Source organism: Amblyraja radiata, chromosome 3, assembly GCF_010909765.2.
Source record: "Amblyraja radiata isolate CabotCenter1 chromosome 3, sAmbRad1.1.pri, whole genome shotgun sequence".
In the NCBI taxonomy this organism is placed as follows: Eukaryota; Metazoa; Chordata; class Chondrichthyes; order Rajiformes; family Rajidae; genus Amblyraja; species Amblyraja radiata.
This window is the reverse complement of record NC_045958.1, coordinates 25,541,966-25,557,620: the sequence shown is the minus strand read 5'-3', so window position 1 is coordinate 25,557,620 and position 15,655 is coordinate 25,541,966. Positions and strand designations below refer to the sequence as shown.

General features: G+C 36.6%; 1 protein-coding gene across 6 annotated transcripts in view; it reads right to left on the bottom strand.

Moving 5' to 3' along the window:
• Nucleotides 1-15,655, bottom strand: part of dmxl1 (Dmx like 1) — a 240,997-nt gene that overhangs the window by 48,275 nt on the left and 177,067 nt on the right. For 3 of the 6 annotated variants that reach the window (XM_033017479.1, XM_033017481.1, XM_033017483.1), the window contains 4 exons: nt 15,284-15,370; nt 14,965-15,095; nt 11,842-11,983; nt 5,790-5,850 (listed from right to left, as the gene is read on the bottom strand). In XM_033017479.1, coding sequence (XP_032873370.1) covers nt 5,790-5,850; nt 11,842-11,983; nt 14,965-15,095; nt 15,284-15,370 — 421 coding nt within the window. Of the gene's footprint in view, nt 1-5,789; nt 5,851-9,578; nt 9,806-11,841; nt 11,984-14,964; nt 15,096-15,283; nt 15,371-15,655 lie in introns of those variants that run through there. The other 3 variants (XM_033017480.1, XM_033017482.1, XM_033017484.1) reach the window with 2 other exon arrangements.

Here is a 15,655-nt window from a genome sequence, read left to right as displayed (position 1 = left end):
CCACCAAATTCAATTTCACAGCATTTCGAGCAGAGTGCAGGCCACCAAATTCAATTTCACAGCTTAGAATCACAATAGATAATAGACAATAGACAATAGGTGCAGGAGTGGGCCATTCGGCCCCTCGAGCCAGCAACGCCATTCAATGTGATCATGGCTGATCATCCCCAATCAGTATCCCGTTCCTGCTTTCTCCCCATATCCCCCGACTCCACTATTTTTAAGAGCGCTGTCTAGCTCTCTCTTGAAAGCATCCAGAGAACCCGCCTCCACCACCCTCTGAGGCAGAGAATTCCACAGACTCACCACTCTCTGTGAGAAAAAGTGTTTCCTCGTCTCCGTTCTAAATGGCTTACTCCCTATTCTTAAACTGTGGCCCCTGTTTCTGGAATCCCCCAACATCGGACACATGTTTCCTGCCTCTAGCATGTCCAAACCCTTAACAATCTTATATGTTTCAATGTGATACCCTCTCATCCTTCTAAACCCCAGAGTGTACAAGCCCAGCTGCTCCATTCTCTCAGCATATGACAGTCCCGCCATCCCGGGAATTAACCTTGTAAACCTACGCTGCATTCCCTCAATAGCAAGAATGTCCTTCCTCAAATTAGGGGACCAAAACTGCACACAATGCTCCAGGTGTGGTATCACTAGGGCTCTGTACAACTGCAGAAGGACTTCTTTGCTCCTATATTCGATTCCTCTTGTTATAAAGGCCAACATGCCATTCACTTTCTTCACTGCCTGCTGTACCTGCATGCTTACTAATCACAGTTGTGGACTCTACCTCGCGATCTTCCAGAGTGACTGACTCACGTCCAGGCATCCGTGGTTTTATAGTCCTGAAACCCCGGTGTTGATTGACCGGCAAGAGGACCAATCAGCTGATCTCAAGATCTTTTAAACACTCATAACTTTTTTTATTTTTCATCGATCGGAAAAATCCTCAGGGCTGCCTCAGCGGAGGAGGACTGTGAGTAAGATGGCCAAAAATCATAGTGATTTATGGTAGTGTTTTTTTCTAAAATCAATATACAGCACAGACAGGAAGTGGTCAAGATGAGACTTTTAGTTATATAGATTTCTTGACTAGTTTGTGTGACTATTCCTTTGATTTAGACACACCCTTGGATGCTAAGAGATGACCTTGTTGAAGTCAACAGAACTTTGTCATCTCTGAATTCTTCATTTGGTGCCAGTGTACAGATCACATCAAGAATAAGATTGGGCAAAAACAGTAAGGACAGCAGTGAATCAACTGGGCTTTAGTAGCAATACATTAATTTCATGGTCACTGTTTCTGAGATTTTATTTCTCAGACAATGGTGGAGTTGAAATCTATGTTTGCTACCCATACTTCTGGATTGCTTTCCCAGTAATGTGAGCACCACATGATAATTTTCAGGAGGAATTTCTAACCCCTGGTGATCCTGGAAGTATCTCCAGTTTGGCCTTCAATACAGTGGCGCAGAGGTTGAGTTGCTGTCTTACAGTGCCAGAGACCCGGGTTCAATCCTGACAATGGTGCTGTCTGTGGGAGTTTGTACGTTCTCCTTGTGACTGTGACTTGTGTAATAGGTTTTCTTCGGGTGCTGCAATTTCCTCCCACATTCCAAAGACGTGCAGGTTTGTAAGTTAATTGGCTTCTGTAACTTGTGTGTAGCAGAAAAAGTTTCAGAGCTGCTGCAATCAACTTCTGCAATCATTGGTCTCTTAAAAAGATGCGGGTTAGCTGTAAATGTAATTGTTTCCAGGCACTTACAATATTGTCTCCCCTATGAAGACTTTGAGACAATGAATGATTAGTGATGGCAGTTCACAACAATCATGTAAGTTCGCAATTGTCACCAAATTTAATCTCAGAAATAAAAGGTTCAGGTTAATCATTTGCTGCAAAGGCTGCATCCATTTTTGATGACTATCCAATATAATATGTCACACTTGTAGTCAGTAAAGATCCAAATCAGTGCTTTTACATTTGGTAACTCCATAAGCATTGCCTTCTATTTTGAGCCCTGTGAAAAGAGTTAAGAACCCATAAATGAAAACTTTAATTGCAATCTGATCCACAATCCATATTGTGAATTTGAGAGAAATACACTTGCCTCTGTACCATTTCTAACACTCACAGTATTATTGCAGACTGTCACTTATTTGTAACCTATGTTCATCAAACATTTAGGAAGGGTAGGTCACTATTGTGCATATTTCTGCTTATTGCAAATATGTCATAATTACAGTTAAAGTCATTATCACTTGTTGTGGACTTACTCCATAATAAAAGTATTTTGTTTACAAATTTAGGAATTGAATGCAAAATATTCAATATAATTATAGAAAGATACTGTTGCTTACTCAGAGGGTTATTTTGGATCAATGTACACATTCCATAATATAAGTTTGTATTTTCTGAGTCCAAAATGTATTATGTTGAATTTTGAGCTGTAGATTTCTAAGCTTGATCAGTGAACAATGGATTCCAGTGAAAAGGCTTCTTATGATCTCTATTTAAACTATATTGCAACACACAAACACAATGTGTCATGGGATGAAAACCTTAAATAACAGCTTACACATCACTTAAGAATCTGTTCTGTTAGCTTTAACTACTCTACTACATTATGTGGTATGTACTGAAAGTGTTTTTTTATATATATTTTTGACTGGCAAGCATGTAACTAAGCTATCTCTGAAACCCTCATCAGATGGTAGGTGCTGACAGATATCAAACATTACCGTCTGGTCAGCTTATCTTATGCCCAAGCACCCAATCATCATAAAATACAGCCCACTTTGAAATGTAATAACATTAGCACCATTAAGAAATGAAACAGATAAATCTACAAAATTCTTAATTTTAAACCCTCCCGTGATAAATGTTGATGACTTACATTATGTTTATAGATTTTTCAAGATAAAATACTTTATGCAAAATGGGTTCATAATAATCCCAGACAGAAAACAAAACATATGCAGTAAGCATTCGACACTGACTCACTCTCTGCCAGATTTCCATTAGTACATAGACATAAAAAGCTTCTGAAAAGATTAATCATGACAAATCAAAATCCACAGCATTTACTTTATTTTTTAAATAATCTTATAATATTTATATCCAGTCTTACTGGCAGTGATATTCTTCCCTGTTCTTTGTTTTATTTATTGTTCCTTAGTTTCGCTTTTTAATTAATTTCCTTGTTCTCCAGTTTTTAATCTAATGTTGTTTAAGATGTTTTTTACCTTTAATGGTACAAAGGCAATGATGGAAAACAGTGGAGGCGTCCCATGTAACACTACTGCGATGCATCAATGCTGAAAGTGTACATTTTTATTTTAAAATGACCATTTTGTATTTTGATTTTGTATTTTATTATCATTAATGATTTTTGGTTTTTTTTAATATGGCATTGACTTTTCCGCTGGGGTAAAGAATCTTGGACTTCACTTACTATGTGGTACCTTGTCTAACTGGCCTTTGACATGTTAAAACATTGTCTGGGTGAAGAAGTGATAGAAAATAAGGATCTCACACCCGTTCTGAGCATTTGCCAGTTGGTGATGCAGGCTGATTCTATTTTCACCATCAACTGTGCTGGTTTGAATTGGATCCATGCAAGATAATATAAATGATAGTTCTGATTTTCTACAAGTCTCTCAGCACTCAAAAATGCAGGCACCGTGGAATAAAATTATCATAGGTATGGAATATCATCAATGTTATTTGGTTGACAGCAAGATTGTGGTCAAAAACCACCTGGTTGTTAATGGAGTGTTCATGTTCATATATGTATGAGGACTGTTGTAACATTATGCTGGAGTCCTACAGGCCACATTGGTATTTTCTATCCTACACAGCATACGTGGAAAACATGCTTGGTTATATAGCTATATGGCCTTTCCCTGTGGTAATACCTATCCCTTGGGAAGGTGATAAAGATGTGTCTTCCGTCAAACATGGTCTCAGTCATTGAAATGCAGGATTGAGTTGCAGATTTTATTTTCAACAGAAAAATGTCCCTTGTGATAGTTTGATAGGATCCTGTTGCAGAGTTGCCTAATTTAGAGGTGACCTTGATATCAAAGAGCTATTACAATTGTTGGCTGCAGCAGATGACTAGTTTGAGTCACTATATTTGTAAATAAAAATATAGATAGTCTCCGATGTCATGACCAGGAAGCTCTGAACTCAGTAAACATGATGATACGGCAGATTTTATCTGAGGTGGTTTTGAATAGGTTGTAAGAAAATAGGGCCAGCATCATCTTGCTAAACTGCGTAGATGAAACAACTAAGAAATTGGACATCATAGTGTCATAGAATCATCAAGTCATACATAACAGCAACAGGCCCATCGGCCCAACTGGTAGGTATGTTACAATACTTACCTTCAGCGACGCTGCAATTCTGCCACTGGACGTGTACGCGATTTTGGCGCGTTTGGGGGGGGGGGGCAGGGTTAAAACGCGTTTTTTTTCTGACCTGGTCCTGAATTATATTTTGTTGAAGTGCAAGATGTTGCTAAAGAATCGTTACGACGGCCGTTCTGTGTGTTTTTAAAAAAAATTCGCCCGACAAGTTAATCGCTGGAGTTATTTTAAAATCAGCTTCTGAAGCCGTCAATGCCGACAACGGGGCCGGATTTTATGTAGGGGACAGGTAAAAGAAAGTAATTTATTTTTATGTATAAAAGTGTTTCTTAAGATGTATTTAATTCACATTTTAAGTTGCGAAACGGTGATTTTTTCCCCGAACGAACCGGCAGTGTATTTGCTGCCGATATGGGGACTAAATCACCGCAACCTCAATGTTCCAAATGGTTCCGTTCCAGAAAATCTCACTCGCAAGCTGATTTAAATGGCCATTAATTTACAGGTATTAAACATTAAATTCCTTCCATTTGGCCTATAAACCCATGACAATGAGATTTTAAAATTATGTTATATTCTGAATTCTTGTGTGAATGTTATTTGGACACTTAGGCTATTTAAAAATGTTAATCTATTCTTAAGAAATGGATAGATGTTTAGATCTAGTAATTGAAATTTGTAATTAGCTACAATTAGGTAACTAACTAACTATATGCTTTAATTTCAAGTCATCTAAGTAAGATTGTTCATATTTGTTTCAGAATGCTTCAATCTATATTAACTGAAAATTTCTTTCAGTTCTCTTAAATTTTAAGAAAGTTATGGGCTTTTAAATGTTCTCGATCACAGCTTTTGTGTTAAGTCAATGAAAATGCAATAGGGAACAAGATGCCAATTTCTGAGTATGAAAATGGCCATAACCTTTTTAATACTGAAGATATGAAAGTGAATTAGGTGTCAAATTAAACTTCTTTTTATGCTTTATCTGATGGGATAAATTAAAGACTTGATTTTTAAAATCTCAAAATGTTGTAACATTGCTATAGTAAGTGCGTGAGAGAGTGATCAAGAGAGATCCGTAGAAACGTAAAACCTGAAAAAGAGATTTAAAAAAAAGGATCAAGGAGAAACCCCCCCCCCAAAAAAAAAACAAGAAACAAAAAAGAAAGAAAAGATATAAGAAAGTAAAATAAGATGTCTTCTTTGAATTCTATGGGATTTATAGTCCCATATAAAGTTGCTGCATTTTAAAGGCAGTTTAGTAATTCTAAAATGATCATCTTAAATTGCGTATTAACTCTAGGACAGAAACACATTCAAACCTGATCTTGAGCAATTCATGATGATGGAAGCAATGACACTGATATTCAATGTTGACTGTCACAAACATACAGCATTAAACATTCTACATGTAAACTCACAGTAAGGTAGTGTTGGATGTGAAGCCATTCTCCTGGCATTATTCATATTCCTCTTTATCATCTGTCAAAGTGAATACTGCATGTTATACTCACAATATTTACAGTGTATTACTTCAGTGACTTTGATGCTCAGCTAATACAAATAAAACAGGAATATTGATAAAGAATTCATCCTTGATTGCCTGCACAACCTGCCACTCATCATGTACTATTTGCTTTGAAGTTGAACTATTAAGCACATTTCTATGATAGTTATTTCCTAATTAAATCTAGCCAAATATTTTACTTCCTTAAACAAAAATACACTATATGGGATTGTATTATTTGCTACATAATGTATTATATCCAGTTCCCTCCATAATGTTTGGGACAAAGACCCATGATTTATTTATTTGCCAATGTACTCCACAATTTGAGATTTATAGACAATAGGTGCAGGAGTAGGCCATTTGGCCCTTTGAGCCAAAAACCACCATTCAATGTGATCATGGCTGATATATTTGTAACATTAAAAAAAATCATATGTGGTTAAAATGCACATTGGCAGATTTTAATAAAGGCCATTTTTATACATTTTGGTTTCACCATGTAGATTACAGCAGTGTTTATACATAGTCCCCCCATTTCAGGGCACCATAATGTTTAGGACACAGCAATGTCATGGAAATGAAAGTAGTCAAGTTTAGTATTTTGTTGCTACCCTTTGCATGCAATGACTGCTTGAAGTCTGCGATTCATGCACATCACCAGTTGCTTGGGTGTCTTCTCTGGTGATGCTCTGCCAGGCCTGTATTGCAGCCTCTTTAGCTTATGCTTGTTTTAGGGGCTAGTCCCCTTCAGTTTTCTCTTCAGCATATAAAGGCATGCTCAATTGGGTTCAGATCAGGTGATTGACTTGGCCACTCAAGAATTGACAATTTTTTTAGCTTTGTAAAACTCCTTTGTTGCTTTAGCAGTATGTTTGGGATCATTGTCTTGCTGTAGAATGAACCTGCCGGCCAGTTTTGAGGCATTTGTTTGAACTTGAGCAGATAGGGTGTGTCTATACACTTCAGAATTCATCATACTACTACCATCAGCAGTTAACATCAATGAAGATAAGTGAGCCTAGTACCTAGTACCAATTTAGCAGCCATACGTGCCCAAGCCTTAGCACCCCCACCACCGTATTTCACAGATTAGGTGGTATGCTTTGGATCTTGGGCAGTTCCTTCTCTCCTCCATACTTCGTCTTGGCTTCACTCTGATATAGTTAATCTTCGTTTCATCTGTCCACAGCGGTAGGAGATTGCAACCTTCACGTGGTCCACCCTGTTTCGACTAATGCAATCAACCCGATGTGCACAAATACCATATGCAAGAAGAATCTGTCCACAAGACCTTTTTTCTAGAACTGTGGTTGCTCTTTTAAGTACTTCTTGGCAAACTGTAATCTGGCCATCCTATTTTTGCAGCTAACCAGTGGTTTGCATCTTGCAGTGTAGCCTCCTGTATTTCTGTTCCTGAAGTCTTCTGCAGATAGTGGTCATTGACAAATCCACACCTGACTCCTGAAGAGTTTTTCTGACTTGTCAGACAGGTGTTTGGGGATTTTTTTTAATTATGGAGAGAATTCTTCTGTCATCAGCTGTGGAGGTCTTCCTTGGCCTGCCAGTCCTTTTCCGATTAGTAAGGTCACCAGTGTTCTCTTTCTTCTTAATGGTGTAAGGTACAGTTGATTTTGGTAAGCCTAAGGTTTGGCTGATGTCTCCCACAGTTTATTCTTGTTTCTTAGTCTCATAATGGCTTCTTTGACTTTCACACTGGCACAACTTTGGGGCCTCATGTTGATAAACAGCAAAGAAGTTCCCAAAGGTGATGGAAAGACTAGGTGCTGAAAGCTCTCTTATACCTGCATAAAGGAGGCAATTAAACATACCCGAGCAATTACAAATGCCTGTGACGCCATGTGTCCCAAACATTATGGTGCCCTGAAATGAGGGGACTATGAATAAACATAGCTGTAATTTCTACATGGTGAAACCAAAATGTATAAAACTGACAATGTGCACTTTAACCACATGTGATTTTTTCTATTACAAATCTCAAATTGTGGAGTACAGAGGCAAATAAATAATTGATAGGTCTTTGTCCCAAACATTATGGAGGGCACTGTATAATTTCTGCTTAACTATATGGAGCCAAATACAAACAACATGTTGCAAACTGCAGAGTTTATGCACAACAACATTGTTTCTCACCATTTCAATCATGAGAAAGGCCTGCCAGGTGCAGCAAAACATGCCTAATAAAAGGTTAAATTTATGATAAACATGGAGACACATGAACAATAAACTAACAAAACATAGGAGCTTGCAGAGTGATGACATATGATTCAAGATTATTGGCTTCATAACATGGAGTACAGTCAAAGTACTTCTTGCACAATATCCTCAATTTTGCTACAGTGCAGCTTATTAGAATCCGAGTCTTACAGCACAGAAACAGGCCCTTCAACCCAACTAGCCCAGTGTCCAAGATGCTCCATTTATACCAGTCCCACCTGCCTGCTAAAGACTCAAAGGGACAGTGCCCTGATGCCCTGTCTCAACTTCCGCATAACAGCCTGATTATACGGCGTGGCTTTTGGTTCTAAAATTATTTAAGATCCTATCACTTTGTCCAGGTGAGAGTATCAAAAGAGCCAACGTGAGCAAAGAGAGCAGCTTTGAAATGAGAGTTTCCTTTTGGCGGGTCTGCTAAAAATATGCTGCATATTGCACTAATGTCCACTGTTGTGAAATTGGGCAAAATATATTCAATTTGACACTGTACTATTTCATGCATTAAAATGGAACGTGCTGTAAAGTGGGCTCAAGCAGCTATGCAGGTAAACAGAGCTGCACTTAAGAGGCTCTTTGTGGCAGCCACAGTATAATGGCAAAAAAATGAAGGACAAGGTGAAGAAAGCGTTATGGTGCTCTCCAGTGTATTTGGATATCCAGAATGACAATGAATTGGCCTGACTAACCTCCCTCGCAATGAGCTATTGTGAGTCATTATTGGTCTAGGGACCAGTAATCACAAGAATGCATCTCAGCATGAAATTTTTTTAAATTGTCTGGTGTTAGTGAATGGAGCGCCAGAAAATTACTTAATATACTGCTGATCACTGAAAAGTCAGGCTGGCAGGTCCTATTTGCAAGTCATGAATATCTCAGTTAATAGCAGTTTTATTTCATTTAATAGCATTCATTTCTGTATGCTTTGACTAAAAGCTCGAGTTTTTATTGGCAGTATTGAAAAATATTCCTTGTGCAATATGATGTCATTAATTGCAAATGACATTCACACTAAAACAAATTATTACCGAAGGACCTAGGCCAATTTCCTATTGATTGATAATTGATTACCAAGTGATCAGTGGGATGAATGTGGAGAAAGTGACTTACATGGCAGGTTGCAAGCAAAAATGTGTGCAAAAGGTCTAAGCAGATCTGTTTTTCTGATCAATAGAAGTAACCTACTATGACAATTGAACATCTTCATGGCCACTTTTATAGGCGCAAACCTTTTATTTACACCATACAAATTCTCAATCTGCCATGTTGAAATTGAATTCATATAGTGTACTCTGGTTCAGACCTCAGCATTAGACATGCAGCAATGTATTGTCCTAGCTAATAATTTTATACTTAAAGGAAGCAAACTGAATTATGAATTCATAGAAACATAGGAAATAGGTGCAGGACTAGGCCATTCGGCCCTTCACTGCTCACAAAACAAATTTACATCTATAAAGTCTCAAAGTTATGCTACATTTAAGTGTCTTATTGTCCTTATTAAGGCCACAGAACCCCCCCACCCCCCCCAGAAATGATGTCCATGAAGTGAAAGTAGTTTAGGCAAAATGCTAACTGACTGTAGATGAACAAATACCAAACATTCACCAGCTTTCAGTCATGCTCAGAGAGGCTGTCAACTTACCTCTTTTATTGAAAAACCTTTTCTGGTGCCATCAAACTTAGCTGAATTGTCTTTAATATTCAAAGATAAGCAACAGGGGAATATGCATGTAAGGAAAATAAAAATGCACAGAAACATATATTTGCTGTAAAGTGAATTGAGAAATTAAGGGAAGCAGTTCAAGCTGCATATGGCTGGAAAATTAAAAGAAAACAGAATGTGCTGGTGATACTCAGGTTGATGACCTTTCATTAGATGTGAAATGTTAACCGTTTCTGATTCCACAGATGCAACCTGATCTACTGAGTATATCCAACATTTTTCTGCTTTTATTTTATGATTGAAAGCAGCATGCTTCGAAATTTTTGCAATCCTTGTAAAAGGAAAGAAAGGAGCAAGGTGAAGATTTTTTTTTTTTTTTTTAAAGGCGTTAAATGCCAAGTTAAGCTCAATTCATGTTGCTCAGTAAAATTGATACTGTATACCACTATTGTTGGAAGTTTTTTCTGGCTTCAAAAATGTAGTTCCTACTCGGCTAGTTTTTCTTTGAATATTATCTAATCTGAGTGGATTCTGATGCACAAAATAGGTAGGGAGGGGGGAAAACTTAAAGTTACTCCTTCCAAAAGAAATGATACTCCGCAATGTAACATAAATGCCTGTCACCACCAGGAATTAAGTTGTGGAACTACTGCTACAAATCATTGAAAATCTTAGTTATAGAGTAATGAATGCCCTCATTAAATTTGTCTAAAACAACAAAGGGTGCTATTAAAACATCTTAGAATGTGCTGCTATCATTGATTTCGAGGAAGAACAATGTTTGGAAATCAACAAAACTGCAGTTGCTAGGAATCTGAAATAAAAACAGAAATTGCTAGAAACATTCAGCATATTAAGTTGGACCTGGAGAAAGAGAAACGCAGACCATTCAGAAAGAGGGAAAGAGATAAAAGGTAATTTTAAGTTATTGTAAAGATGGCAAGAGGAATGGAAACAACAAAGATAATTACTATGATAGGCTAAAACCAGGTATAATGGATTAAAGGGGCAATTAATAAACCAGAACAATTTCTGGTCTAGTTTAATCAATTTCTTATCATCAGGCTTCAGGAAATAAGGGTATTTATAATATATTTGCTTCAGCTGAATGTGTTAATGTGACTTGTATTATGATGCATCACACAACAAAAGGAGACCATTCAGTATGACCATGATGAACTTACGTAGACACTGGCAAAAAAGTCAAATTAACATGACTTGCATATAATGATTATTCTGGTATCAATTTATCCATCCTTAGATGGAGCACACAAGCTCCAGAAAATACTGAATCAGAACCACAGACTCTTCTCTTATTTTGCCTAGCCATAAAGAAAGCTCCTGGAAGTGTGAGATTCTCTTCATTGCAGTAAAGAAATCCTTTTTAATATCCATGTCAAGCAATGTTCTTTACTGGTCAGATCCTAGTGAGGGATCAAATGGCAAGAATGGAACCTTTCCTTGCTATTCAACCAAATTCAATTACCATCACTGGAAAATATTTAGAGCTGAGCAGACTAGGATCCTAAAATCCATGGTGTACAATAATTTTAAAATCATTGATCTAAGTTCAAACAAAGTTATTAGTTTCTGCAGACCGAATGGCTTCAACAATCTGATTACATTTTTGCACAAATTTCCCAAATGTAACTATTTAGCTTGAGACTCTTCACTGCAGAGAAGCTCGGTGGCAAAGTTACAAGTTTGATACCTTTATATATAGCTAGAGATGCTGCTTGTAAATTTAATCCACCATCAATTAGAATAGGTTTTATAAATGGCATCTTAACCAAAACAGATGTGATAAGATTTAAAAAAGTGTAATTTCCCTTGCGTGCAGCACAGCAGTCACTCAAGAAGAATAGTGCTGCCAGCTTTCTTTATTTCTTCAACTAAAAGTTAGATAAGGATGCTAAATGGAATTCCTGTAGCTAACAAGATTAAAACATTTGTATAATATGATGACTACATTTTCTTCTGTATTTTTAACAATCATTTAGTACTATTTTGCGAATTGAAGCTTCACAAGTAGTTTATTAATAGTTAAACCTAAATATAAACTCACCACAGATGCTCCTCTTCCAGTCTGTGTGCTGCCTAACCATGGCATGTTTATAGGGATGCCAGGAACACTGGGGGTATATGGAGTGCTGCACTGCAAATCACCAAAATCCTCTCTCGCATGAACCACCAGGAATTCATCTGATCTGCAAGCAAATATAAATGAACGAGAACATTAAAACAAAGATAAAATGTTCCATAATCAGCGGCAAGTATTTAATTGATGGCTAGGATTCAAATTACATGTGTGTTATATTGGCCAATGCTGCTTGGCTCTATGCTATCGATTGTATAGAACGTAAGACTAATACACCAAATTATGTTCTACATTGCTTTTAATCTACAACACTGCCATCAACCAGCAAAGTGACCCATTATATAAATTGAAGTTTCTGCCTTTACCCACCTATTTTCTTTCAAAGGAAGACTTTTACTCCAGAAACACCAGTTGTCTATCCTAAAGTAGCATTCTATGGTTGTTGAGAAATTATTACTAGCATTTCTGTCATCAAACACACTTTTTGCAGCAACTACAAGGTATTTGAAAAGACATCCATCCATTTATAATGTAATTTCCCCATAACAATATCTCAAAGCACAATTTGAAGCAGCTTTTGGAGGTCATCACATCAGAAATTAATAAATTAAAACAGTGGTTTGATGGCAATAAATTGTCTTTAAATTTAAGCAAAACAAAGATTATGCTACTTGGAAAACATAAAACAAACCCTCAAGTACAATTGATAATAGATAACACAAGTATAGAAAGAGTATACGAAAATAAATTTCTTGGTGTGATCTTAGACCACAAAATCTGCTGGAAACCACATATAAACCACGTCAAAGCAAAACTGGCAAAGTCTATAGCAATATTGGGAAAATCAAGATACATTCTGGACCATTTCGGACACATACGATTCATTTATTGATAAATATTGTTTATGACACTTTATAAATATTCTTGTTTTGTTTTTTTGTATGCTGTTTCACACTTGCTTTTTATTTTTTATTCTGTTCGAAATAAAGAATTAAATAAATAAATAAACAACGTTCCTTGCATCTGAAGCATAACTTACTTCTCTTTGCATTTCAGCCCTCTTTTGTTAAAGGTCAAAATGCCATTAGTTCTAATGATGGGTTACATATGCCGACTAACCTTAGGATTAGGTTTATTATTGTCATATGCACCAAAGTACAGTGAATAGCTTTGTTTTATAGTCTGTCCAATCAAATCAATAATACTATACATAACTACAATCAAATGAAACTCAAGTATAATAGGTTGAGCAAAAGGAAGGACACAGAGGGCAGAATATAGTTCACAACATTATAGCGCAACAGATCCAGAGACAAAGTCCAATGTCCTCACTGACGAGAATCAAATTGTCCCTTGTCTTATGGAAGGGCCGTTCAGAAGTGTGATAACAGAAGTAATTTGCCTACTTGGATTTCAAATCTTTCTGCCTCCCCTGCTCCTTATTCCTTATAATTTAGAAAAAAATGATTTGAATCCACTGTTCGAGTTATCTAGTTTGAACTTTAAATAATTAAAACTATATCTGTCCAATTACACATTATTCCAATTGTACAATTGGTATTACTCATTACTCCTGTACAATTTGCAAATTTAGACATCTGAAGCTCATCCTGGATTTATGTAGGTCCATTCATGATCTCAGGCTGTCCAAATATCGCTATTTATACGGTGAAAAGGTGAAGCATGGAATAGCGAATACCAACATACGGCCAGTCATTAAATTAATCTGCTTTTTAAATGTTAGACTAATCAAACAATTTTCAATCCAACTTTGAAAAAGGTTAATATTCCTTGTTTGGAATCTTATCCAATTGCTGTCTGGAAAGCCTTATAAGATAACAGCTGCAACCAGTCTCCTATAAAACTAATAAAAGACACAATTAAAATATTCAAATAAACTAGCCCGACATGACTTACTATTAACAAATCTATACTCAACCTAATTTTTTATACATAACTTTGGTATTAACTATTGAGTATATGCATTTTAAACAAAAATATTTTTCTCTTTCTCTTGATGAGTCAAACCCACATTGTCTTAAGGGTTGCAGACGTTCAGCCAAACACTGACATGAAACTGTTTGAAAGGATGTCATTCCAGCTGAAGAACTGTTTCATAAATGCCAGGAACTAATCTCTGCTTAATGTACATAGAGATTTCTGTTATTTTGTAGCTGAATGTTAATAGTTTATTTTACCATTGGGGGTAAAATAAACCATAAATAACGTCCCTGAGGACGTGGGGTGCCAAGCGAGTAGTGAGAACCAGGAACTTGTGGTTTTCAATATTAAAAAATAATACTTGGAAAATTATTGGTTTATTATTGTCAAGTGTAGTGAAAAACTTTGTTTTGTGTGCTCTGCAAGAAAATCATCTATGTGATTACAATCAAATCATATGAGGAACACCAGGCTGTGCAAAAAGAGAAAGGAAGCACAGAATATAATATTATACACAATGGCAGGGAGCTACAGAGAATGTGCTAATAAAAAAAGTGCAAGGGCTGCAACAAGGTAGGTTGGAAGATCAAGAATATATCTCTTAGGTTATGAGAGGAATGTTCAAGAGTCTGATAACTTCACCACTATTGATACAGACTGGGGCTTGTTCTCCACCCTAATGTCTAACACCTTTGTTTTGCTGACATTGAGAAAGAATTACTGTCTTGGCACCATCTTCTATCTTTGGTTCTCCGTCCCGTCATTGTTCAAAATCTGGCCTACAATGGCAGAGTCATCTGCAAACTTATAGAGCTATCGCAGAATTTAACTATACAGTCATGGGTGCATAGGGAGTATAATAAGGGGCTGAGAAAGCAGCCTTGCGAGGTGTTGAGAATTATCATGGAGGTTGTTTTGTCACCTCTTCTTACTGATTGTGGTCTATTGGACAGTAAGTCAATGATCCAGTTGTAATTAACACATAATTGAATGCAAAATGAGGTAAATGAAAATATATATATTTTTTTAAGTGTCACAAATATCAAGTAGACAATCAGGTGGTTTTACAATCCAAATCTTTTTTAGGAATTATACTTGATGCTTCCTGATTGAATCAATTATAAAGCAAAAAATCAACTAGACTCTCACTTTTCATACCCTTTTGAATCCTGTTCAAATTCATCTTCAATCCAAGCATAAATCTGGGTCGCCAAGATTGCAGAAACATCCAGCTCTTGGATATCATGGCTGGTGGCGATCGCAACGCAATTCCGATTAGCCTGAGAAATTAGCAGAAAAATAAATCTTAAGTTTCAACGCCACTAACTGGGTAAAATAACTGACAAATATTTCAACACAATGCAAAGAGCCAATTCCATTAAATGCTCAGTAGATTAATACTATTCCAAAAATTCTGTTTAATTTTCAATTGGAAAGAACGTTATTTAAATTGAAATTCAAGGCATACCTTATTTATTGCGAATGCTGTAATGATGTCCGATTCTTTGTGAACAATCCTCGCTCTACCACCAGGATAACCAGCATCTGTTTCCACCTTTATAAAGTAGAACCAAAAAATTTGGTAAGACGCATTAAAGTAGCTATTTTGCTTTCCATGGTGCAGGAGCACAATCAAACATTAGAACTGCACAGCAAAAAGAAATCCATCTAATGCTTTTCTCAGAAATTAACCTTCAGCAATTTTGCCCGCACAAGATTGAAAAGCTTTTATTGCACCAATGACATCATGGAATGAAGCAACATCATACAGATTGAATTTTGATAATTTCATATAATATTGGTATCCTAGGCACAATTATGCATTTTAGCAAGGAGGTCT